Source organism: Pseudorasbora parva, chromosome 4 (genome assembly GCF_024679245.1).
Source record: "Pseudorasbora parva isolate DD20220531a chromosome 4, ASM2467924v1, whole genome shotgun sequence".
Lineage (NCBI taxonomy): Eukaryota > Metazoa > Chordata > Actinopteri > Cypriniformes > Gobionidae > Pseudorasbora > Pseudorasbora parva.
The window spans coordinates 48,567,505-48,578,904 of record NC_090175.1 but is presented as its reverse complement, the minus strand read 5'-3'; the positions used below and the strand labels follow the sequence as shown (position 1 = coordinate 48,578,904).

The 11,400-nt window shown below is 38.3% G+C and overlaps 1 protein-coding gene across 1 annotated transcript in view; it reads right to left on the bottom strand.

Annotated features, from left to right (window-relative positions):
• Window positions 1-11,400, bottom strand: part of mad1l1 (mitotic arrest deficient 1 like 1) — an 87,990-nt gene that overhangs the window by 66,091 nt on the left and 10,499 nt on the right. Inside the window, exon 10 of the mRNA XM_067442090.1 lies at window positions 5,162-5,248. Within this exon, the coding sequence (XP_067298191.1) occupies window positions 5,162-5,248 (87 nt within the window). The remainder of the gene's footprint in view (window positions 1-5,161; window positions 5,249-11,400) is intronic.

Below are 11,400 nucleotides of genomic sequence, written 5' to 3'. Positions count from 1 at the left end.
ATATACAATGTCGTCTTGATTTGGGTGGTCACTCTGCATTTGAAAGTTTGAAAGGGTTTTAAATCTTCTAAATCAAGTAAAATGACTCAAAATCAAGTAATTGAAGGATGCCAAAGTCAACTTTAAACATATACAATGTAATTTCCAAACAGCAAAATTGTGGCCAGTGAAAATGCTGAGTGGCTAGTAACTTTGGAAAACCACTAGCCACGGTGGCTGGTGAGCAAAAAAGTTAATGTCAAGCCCTGCATGCAAATATAGATTCAGTGGGTGGCCGATGTTTGCCGATATACATGTAATTAAATTTAATGACAGCAAAGCAGAAATGTGCATTATCTATTGACACTATTTTAGAACTGACAAAATATAAAGCATGACTTAAAGATTTATTGGATTCGACAGTTAAGTTATGAAAGTCGAGTCGACATTGTTTATTAGTTACGTCATCAGTGACTAGCCAAAGCCTAAATGCTGTTTTAGTTTCTAAGCTATTTTATTGATAAACCAGAGAACAGTGTTGACAATTCATTTCTGCGCTACTGAATGATTATGCGTGCGAATTATATGCAATCTATAGATACTAAGACGACACACTATTTCTATGGATCAAGGAAACTGAAACAATAAATATGGCGGCTCCAGGTGGCTTTAGTAATTCAAGCCACACCTTCTGAATAAAAAAAGCCAATCACCAACCGGTAAAGTCACTGCATCTCTTCAGCTGCTGTTCAGCTCCAGTTCCCATAGAAACTCAAACCGGGGCACATCTAATATATATAATTTTCAGCACTATTTGAACACAAGAAACACATTTATGACAGTTCATGTCAGATTTCATTGTTGATATAAAATGCTATTTAAATGCGAGTTTGGCTGGCACTTTTCCAGATTTCACTATTTCCCCATTCAAATAGATAGAAATTGGTCTTGCAAGCCTGAAATAGCTCACTGGAGACATCGCAAATATGGTTGCAGATTGAACTGGATTTCCTTGAAAGGGACTTTGAGAGTAAGCAGCAAAATATATGATACCATTGTTGTCAGATTTCATTCCTGATATGAAATAAGCTATTGGCACGTCATTTCAAATGATGACAAACAGTTACATAGATTGAGGTATTTCCCTGCTCAAGCAGATAGGAGGTGTATTTGCATGGATGGAAATATCTACCGGGGACATTACAATTATGGCCATAGAATGAACTAGTTTAATCTAAAAGGATGCACTGCTGATAACTTCTAAATGGCTTGATTCAGAAAATAATTCTTATTAAATTAAGGGTGTGTGCACACTTATAGTTTGCCTCTCGATTTTTATAGTCTGGACCAAAAAGAAAAATATACATATAGCACTGTTTCGCTTAGTATTCAGACTGTCGTTTTTAACACCGAACCTAAAGATAAAAAACAGCTTTTATGAAGTACAATTTGTTGGAACTTACAGAACATCTCAAACAAAGCTGTTTGCTGGGCTAAATGTGCTTCTTATATGTGCAAGAATGATGGTATGAGAGCTTCTAAAATGTGTAAGAGACTACTCAAAGCAGCGGGAGTAATTCCTTTGCTACACACAAACGAAGATCTGCAACAAAGAGACAGCATTTTCTGACACCTGTACAGAACTTTAATGGGCAACATAGCTCTTACGATGAAAAAAACCAGGTATCCTTGAGCATTCTGTACTTTTTAGGGTCTCATCTTGTGATATCACAACTTGTTTTAGGTTTGATTAGATGTCTCTGGTCTGGTGTTGCATTCGTAAGTCAGTCAAACCACACCAGAGTTCATATGGAAGCAGACCTCCTGAATATATAGATCACTGTTTAATTGTTTGGAGAGCACTAGAGTTTGGATGTTAGTGTTCAGTAGAGATGTCACAATTCTCAATATAATATTGAACTGTTCGGTACGGCATTCACGGTTTAATACGCGCTTGTGAGCGGTTTTGCATTTAGTTAATTAATTAATTTCTCTTCGTTTAAAATATGTCTCTCAGTTTATTTTGGCTCTTTTTGAGTGTGCCTGTAAGTCTACACACTGATATGAACAAATATCCAATCATATGCACTAAAGTTATGGGTGTTTTGCCGCGTTTTAAAGCCTTGCCTATTAAACAATGAATTTGCGTTTACATGCGCTTAGTGCGCGCCTGTCAAGCTCACGTGATTACTGGACTAAGTAGTCTTACTGCGCTAATACGTTCAAATACACACAAGGTTAACATATATAAACACAGTCGGTTATGTCTAAAGTGAAAGTAAAATCGCGTGTGTCTGTATGAGATGCGAGCAGGTCTTAGCAGTGCAGCCTAGTGATTGTCTACACTTGTCCTTAAAGGGGCAGTTCACCTCTAAAATCTAATTATGTTAATCAAACAACTAAAACAAAGAAAATCACTCACTGCTCTTGAATAAAATAATAATACAGTAGCTTTCAGTCAATGTATATTGTATATTGAAGACTATGTAGTTTTAATTTTAGCCTACATTTAGTCATTCAATTTCATACTTAAAGTCTACTGTACATCTCTGCCACTGTAAATCTTTATATATATTTATTTTATATTATACAATACACCAGGAATGTGTAAAATTCAAAAATAATTTCACATTTCTACTACATTAATGACCCAGTTTAAATACAGATTAATCTTCCCAGCGCTGAAGTACCCTTTTAAATAAAGAAAGAGTATTACAATAAAAACATTCTCTTCTTAACCTGTTTCTGTCGCCTACAATAGCACAAAAAAACAACCGAAAACCGTGGTTAAGCCATTGATATGGATTTTTTTTAATCTATAGACAGCCCTGATTTAGCTGCATCAGTCAACTGAAAAAGTCTATTTGATGCTAATGGTATTGATTAAGAATTACTAAGGGACCAGTGCCAATTATTGTTTTGAAGCCAAAATGTTAACGCTACACCAGGGCTATTCAAATCCTACCCTGGAGGGCCAATGCACTGCAGAGTTTAGCTCCAACCCTGATCAAACACACCAACCTGTGATTTTCTAATGATCCTGGAGACATTGATTATTATCATGTTCAGGTGTGCTTGATTAAGGTTGGAGCTAAACTCTGCACTGCATTGGCCCTCCAGGGTAAGATTTGAATAGCCCTGCGCTACACTGTGTAACTTTTTTTAGTTTATTCTTCGCTAAAAACACTTAGTTCTTTCAAAAATATATGTGCTCATCAATGTATATTTACTTCTTTCAAGTAATAAAGTATTCTCGTAAATTTATAATATGCCATTGAAAATACATACGGGTGAGGGGTTCGAATGCCAGTCGCCATGTTGCCCCTCCATCTTGAAAGTACATTAGCCAAAGAGGAACATACCCGTAAATTCAAGCTTCGCCTTTCGCGTTTTAACACTCGATGGCACCGTGTCGAATGTGAAGAGGGGGACTGCCATGTTAATCTTGGATTATATCGGCCACCGTAGGAGTTCAACCGAAATTATAATTGAGAGGAACAGAAACTGGATGGTCATATACCTTTTCACCGTTAGATGGGGGAAAATATCACACAGTGTAGCTTTAAATGACATTGATCCAAACCTACTTCAAATACTGTCTGGAATTAACAAGAACCAAAGATTCACAAAAAGTATTGTTTTCCACGCACTACAAATCCTCCACTCGGCAAAGGTAAGTTGCTTTGCAAATAATAGGCCTAAATCTGACAAACACATTAAAAAATAAGGTTTTTTGGGGGGGGGTTACAGCTCCAACTACTTCAATAAAGAACTTGAGGAAGCAACAACAGCGGACTCATTACTTTGCAAAGCTGTTTTAGACGACATGATAGTTCATAATTAGCCAATCTCAAAACTCAGCTCATTAGCGAGATCTGATATTGTCATAGTTTCGTCTGACTTGACTGTTGAAGTGACGAGCCGCGCAGCGCCGACACGCACCAACACCCATCGACCAATTACCGTCTGACAATTAGAGAGAGGGAGAAACCAGAGATAGACAGAAAGAGCATCAAAGAGATTGGCTAATGCTGGCCAGTGAAAGTCTAAAAAAGACCCCATTACTGCCTTTGAAAGAACTGCACAGGATAAAACGAGACCCACATTAGAGGCCTTGTCAAATAATTACATTTTTAAGCACAAAAACAGACATGAACCCACATAAACTGCCATTTGAGAGAGAGAGAGAGAGAGAGAGAGAGAGAGAGAGAGAGAGAGAGAGAGAGAGAGAGAGAGAGAGAGAGAGAGAGAGAGAGAGAGAGAGAGAGAGAGAGAGAGAGAGAGAGAGAGAGAGAGAGAGAGAGAGAGAGAGAGAGAGAGAGAGAGAGAGAGAGAGAGAGAGAGAGAGAGAGACTCTCTTGCTTGAGGGACAGATCACAGGTACAGCTGTCGCTCACAAGTGAAGGTTTAGTAGAGAATGTCCATCTCAATTTTAACTGGAGATGTCAAATTTTACAAACGACCGTGACAGCAAGGCTTGACTATAATCAATTATTTAATCTAAATTTGCTTCAGCTCATATCTACAATGAGCTCTATGATATAAATAATACATTTTATGGCTGAATGATTAATTACATTTGCGATAATATCGATATGATAAAACCATACTATACAATACAAGGTTGAAGCGAATCACAATGGCATTCGCGGGCTGTGAGAAACTTTGCTCGATGTTGCGCTTACAGATTCCCACCATTACAATAATTTATTGCTCATCTTTTTTGAATAATACAGAAGATAAAGAACTTAAATATTGGTTAAAAAAACTGTTGGTCAATATTGGTAAAAATTAGTTCAGCCCTAATATATTTATAACGATAGTTTAGTAGTTTCAGACTCACACAAGTTGTTCTAAACCTATATGAATTTCTTTTGTGTTCAGCAGAACAAAGCTATATATTTGGAAGAATGTTTGTAACCAAGCAGATCTAGCAGCCATTGACTACCATAGATGGGGAATACTGTGGTAGTCAATGTCTGCAGAGATCTGCTTTGGTTACAAACATTTTTCCAAATATCATCCTTTGTGTTTAGCCAAAGAATGAAATTCATACAGGTTTGGAAGAACTGTCATTTTTGGGTGAACTATCCCTTTAAATCAAGAGTGTTGAGTCAAAATTCATGACAGTCAATGGTCCATATATTTTAGCGCATGTGAAGTTGTGAACGTGTGTATTTACCTGCTATTGAGCGTGTAGTTCTGCTGTTTCAGGTTAAGTTCTCGCTGTTGAATCTGGATCACCTCCCTTGACAAATCCTCAGGTTTCCTACAACAAAACATTTTTAAAGTGAAATAACAGATACAACCATTTCACAATCTGCTAGATTATTAAATACTTAATCTACTAGCACAATGAAAGATGAACAGGGTACAAAAAATGGCCTGAGATGTCCATTAAAAGTCCTTTTTTTGTTTTCAGCAAATGCTCACTAAAAGTAAGTGCTTCACCTTCAGAAAATGCTGACCATTCACTTCAGGAAATCAAACTGTATTACAGTAATAAACGAACCATTTTATATTTTATAGTTATGTATACAAAATGTGACTTTCCAGCAACCCCATTTCTAAAATGTTGGCTATGGAAACTAAGTTGAGTGCAAAATGTGCCACACTGCAATAAATACCACACACTGGCAGTTAAAACCAGTTAATAATTATAAATACAGTGCATCTGAAAAGTATCCACAGCACTACACTTATTCCACATTTTGTTGTTATAGCCTTATTCCTCAATGGGTTATTTTCCTCAAAATTCTACAAACAATACCCATAATGACAACGTAAAAGAAGTTTATTTGCAAATTTATTACAAATAAAAAATGCAAAAATTCTTATTTGCAGGACCGCTCAAGATTCATCATTGGATAGGAAGCGTAATTTTCAAATTTCTCCGAAGATGATCAATCTGATTCAAGTGTGGGCTATGGCTGGGCCATTTAAGAACATTCAAATTCATGTCGCGTAGCCACTCATTTGTTATCTTGGCTGTAAGCTTAGGGTCGTTGTCCTGCGGGAACCTTCACCCCAGTCTGAGGTACAGAGTGCTCTGGAACAGGTTTTCATCAAGAATGTCTCTGTACATTGCTGCTTTCATCTTCCCCTTAATCCTGACTAGTCTCCCAGTTTCCGCTGCTGAAAAACATCCCCAATGCATGATGCTACCACCACCATCCTTCACTCTAGTGATGGCATTAGCCAGGTGATGAGCGGTGCCTGGATTCCTCCAGACATGACTCTTGCCATTCAGGGCAGAGTTCAATCTGTTTCATCAGAACAGAGAATTTTGTTTCTTATGGTCTGAGAGTCCTTCAGGTGCCTTTTGACAATCTCCAGGCAACCCGTCATGTGCCCTTTACTGAGGGCTTCTGTCTAGCCACTCTATCATAGAGGCCTGATTGGTGCTGAGTGCTGCAGAGATGGTTGTTCTTCTGGAAGGTTCTCTCTCAACAAAGAAACGCTGGAGCTCTGTCAGAGTGACCATAGGATTCTTGGTCAACTCCCTGATCCCTGACGGCCCTTCTCTCCGAGTTTGGCCCTTGGAATTTGGATTCCTTGAACTGCATGTCTTGGTTTGTGCTCTGACATGCACTGTTAACTGTGGGACTTGTATAGACAGGTGTGTGCATTTCCAAATCATGTTTAATCAACAGAATTTACCACAGGTGGACTCCAATTAAATTGCAGAAACATCTCAAGGACGATCAGTGGAAACAGGAGCACCTGCGCTCAATTTTGAGTGGCATGGCAAAGGCTATGAATACTTATGTTTTTTTTTATTATTATTAAATTAAAAATAAATAAATAATGAATTGAATCCCTTTTAGAATAAGGCTGTAACTTAAAGGGTTACTTTAGCGATTAGCATATGACTTTGTATCAGTAGAAATCCTGGAGTATATTCAACTGATTGTGCTTCCCCCCTTCATATCCCCCCCCGAGACAAGAGATTTATGCATCTTATTGCTGGAAAAATTCCTCTGATGAAGCAAATTGAAGATATTTGCATCATCAGAGGAATTTTTGGCCAAAGGCTAAAGACTACAGCCAGCAGAGCAAGCCATTTCCGCATGTTTTCAACCCACGCATGTGGGATGGGAGATCGCACTCACAGCTTAGCTCGCAGCTGCAGGCATTCATATAAACGGAGCTATGCTGAGCAATGTAAGTGTTTTAACTTCTCAATTTCATTTCTATGAAAGTTAAGCTTCCAAAGGCATGAACTGAAAACGTGCCAGAAAACGAACTAACCTGAAAACGAACTAACCCTAACCCTAACCCTGGCCATTTGAATCTTTATGTGAGGAACACGGAAGAGAAGACTGATGCTGAATAAAGTCGTAGTTTTTGATATTTTTATACCAAAATGTATTTTCGATACTTCAAGAGATTCTAATTAACTAACTGATGTCACATATGGACTACTTTCATTATGTTTTTATTAGCTTTCGGGACATGGACAGTAAAGTGTGCATACACTGCATGCGCTCTGGGACTAAAATATAAAATATCTTAAACTGTGTTCCGAAGATGAACGGAGGTCTTACGGGTGTGGAATGACATTAGGGTGAGTCATTAATGACATACATTTCATTTTTGGGTAAACTAACCCTTTAAACAATACACATTTAATAGTCATCACAACTGTCTCTTTTTGTCTGTCCTAATGGCTTACCAATGTACCTTATTCATGGAAAGCTAGGACTACAAACTGTAAACTGTAAAATACGCAGCTTCTAATGAAACAAAAATTCACCCGTGCATTCAGAATCTGCTTCCTAATAGAGAAGAATTCATTTGCTCAAGTCCAAATCTGTATTGTCCTGAAATGGGTTTTCTTTTTTAGCTTTTTGCAAATATACATTGACTTTTCTAACTCATCAACCTCCAAAACTCCAAAATGTTCCATATTGTTCAATAGTGTTTTTAAACATGTAACATTTTATTTACTTTGTTGCCAGCCATTTTATTTAATTTCAACTCATTAACTAGCATTATTTTCTATTATATTCACTGGGCTTTGATAAAAAGACTTTCTGATTAAAAGCAATCTTCATTTAAAAGATGATAAATTCTTCAAATCCCATTATGTTATGCAGGGCTTTATTGTTTGGTGTTGTTATTCTCCCAAGCATTCTCATAAAAGAAAGTTGACATAATTATGCAAATGTGTTTTATAAATGCTACTTTATGCTTGCTTGAAGTACTCAGCGCAAGAATTCAGCAGCATTATATTAAAAAATCCTAAAATATTCATATTTATTTCTATATAACATACACAGATAACTACTGGGTCATGCTTCAAATGATCATAGGGCATGTTAAATTACATTTGCTGTCTATGATTTGCATAATTAACAGAGCTGTCAACATCAAACAAAAAGCTCATGAACTTAATTACACCCACAGACAGAAAGGTTCCGAATGCATTTGCTCAAGTTTGACAATTTTTCTTTATATTTCTATGATGAAAGTGCTATCTTATGGTTGACACCTTTGTTCTGTATTCAAGATGAAAGCTAATTCTGAAGACAATTGGTTCAGTGTTCAAACTGTAGGGATATTGCCGCAAAGGGAACATAAAGGAAAGGAATCATAAGACAGAGTATGAATTCCTCTTTCCCTCTTCATTTTTCAGGATGTTATCTCTCGTTTCCTTCACAGCAAGACGAAATGAGTCTACGGTACAAAAACGGAAAGTCCCAACCGCTGCACTTTTCTTTGCTGAGACAAAACATTGAGAAGATATGACACCGGTTTCTTTTATTTGGAGAATCCCCGCGAGAGTTACATTGCTCACCCAGGTAAAACATGAGAGAGCAGAACGAAACTACTGCCTGACATATTTATACTGCCGGTGAATGTGGTGGTTCATAGGCCTGGGGAGCAGAGAGAGCAGAATGAGAAATGTTCAATGATCAATCAGAATCCAAAATCAGATTTCTGCTCCACCAAAGCGAGACGGGCACTTTATGCTCATTCGCCGTGCTATTGTTCTCTCAAAGCAACAGAAAAGCATTGAGTTGAGTTTGAGTTTTACATACGGTGTTTTACCTAGGAGAATGTGAGCATAATCAGTTGAATCCTGCATTTAAAAACCTCACCCAAGGCCATATCTCACTTCAAAAGACAGGAAATGCATACAAACAGGAACAAAGACCTTTGCTGAGGAAAATGGACGTCACAGTGAAGAAGGAGGGGAGAAATGATGAGGAGAAAGTACCTATATAGGAATTAAGATTTTGACCAGTTCCATTAAGGATATTGCCTCTAAAAAAACTGTGATCTATGATGTGCCATTTAAAGTTAATAATCACCACTGGGCATTTTCTGAATGCTCAAAGTGGAAGTTTATGCTCTACCACATTCAAACACACATACTGAAAACAATCAGTTACAATACATCAGCAATCATTTTGTTGGTGAAATAAAAATGAGCACCATTGTGAATATCGCAATGATTTTTGTTTGCCCCAAGTGTCCTTAAAGGGATACTTCACCGCTTTTTCATATTAAATAATGTTATTCCCTTAACTAAGGCGAGTTGATACATACCTCTCTCGTCTGAGTGCGTGCACTTAATCTCTCTGACGCGCGGTGACGATCTGATAGCATTTAGCTTAGCCCACTAAGCCCAGTTCATTCACTATGGTACCAAACAGAGATCAAGTTCAAGAAACAACCAAACACCTAATACAGTTACACGAATAGTTGAACGATCAAGTATGGTGACATAAAATAAAACGTGGAGCTTTTCTAATTGGATAAAAAAAAAGAAGTATAATGTATGGTGGCATAGTACTTCGACTCGGTGCAGTTAAAAAGTCCCGACTGAAAAATCCTCCCTTTCTCATTTCTGTCAATAGGAGAGAAGGAGGATTTTCAGGCGGGACTTTTTACTGCGCCGAGTCGAAGTACTCTCAGAAGTGCTATTCCGCCATACATTATAGTTCTCCTTTTTAATCCACTTAGAAAAACCACGGTTTTTTTGTGTCACTATCCTTGGCCGTTCGACTATTGGTGTAACTGTATTTAAATAGGGAAAACGTGGAAGTGTTTGGTCGCTTCTAACTTGATCTCTGTTTGGTACCATAGTTAATGAACTAGGCTTAGTGGGCTAAGCTAAATGCTATCAGATCGTGTCAGAGCGATTAAAGGGGGGGTGAAACACTCAGTTTCAGTCAGTGTCATGTCAATCTTGAGTACCTATAGAGTAGCATTGCATCCTGCATATCTCCGAAAAGTCTTTATTTTTTTTAATAATTATATAAGAAAGATGCGCTGTTCCGAGTCTTTCCGAAAAAAGCCGAGCGGGTGAGGGCGTATCGTGTGAGTGGAGCTAAATAGTGACGTGTCCGCGCTGCTGCTATTGTGTTGAGTCGAGTGCGTCGTAAAGCTGTGTCATCCCTAACAGCGGGAAAAACTTTATTCAAACTAAAAATATGGCTTTTAATCAGATACAGCCATACATCTATGATCCGGAATCAGACCCAGAGGCTGCAGTTGAACAGGAGCAGCAGCAAAAACGACTAGAGCAGGACGTCTCTATGTGGTACAAGTTATACACTAACTATATAATATGCTTAGCGACTTGTGTTATTTACATATTTATACTTGAATTATATCGTCGTATTTTTGTCTTTGAAGGTGTACATGTGGGAAGTGCAGTTGTGCACGTGTGTGTGTGTGTGTGTGTGTGTGTGTGTGTGTGTGTGTGTGTGTGTGTGTGTGTGTGTGTTTACGCGTGGTTTGTGTAGACAACACGGAATAGTAGCGCATTTGAATGAAGAAGCGCGCTTATTTAGTTCAACATATTTCCCCCCTCTTTGTGTATTGTTGTTTGGAGTGCTTTTACAATACACAAACATAAAGTTACACATATAGTGGCCAGCTAAACAAATGTACACGCACTACACATTGCATGCTCCATTGATCAATTTCTATATATAGTAATATATATAGTAACTATACGTGATCATGTTTGGGCTACTTGATGAGCATAGACACAGACATTTGAAGCAGTCTAACTCACCGCCCGCGGTTCTAACGTTGGGACTGCTCCATCCTTCAGCATTAGGCGATTGGAAAATCCGGCGTAAAGCTGGGCCTTGTTTATGAAACAGTCTGCACCGAAATGCAGCGAACAGATATAAACATTCGCGCAACTCAGTTGCTGATCCGGAAAAGCAAATTCCATCCACTGTTGCCTTACCGCGGGGTTTTGGGGGAATCTGTGCAGGACTGTCTTGATCTGGCAACCAAAAACGCACTTTTTGGTGACATTGTTATGTGCACATTACCTGTGCAGCGCAGCCTACGAGCCAGCGCTTTGATGGGCGTAGCCTGTTGCTTTCGCTCTCTCCCTCTCTCTCTCTCACGCTCTTCCGGTAGAATTGTCCGTAAGGCCCATACAAGGAAATT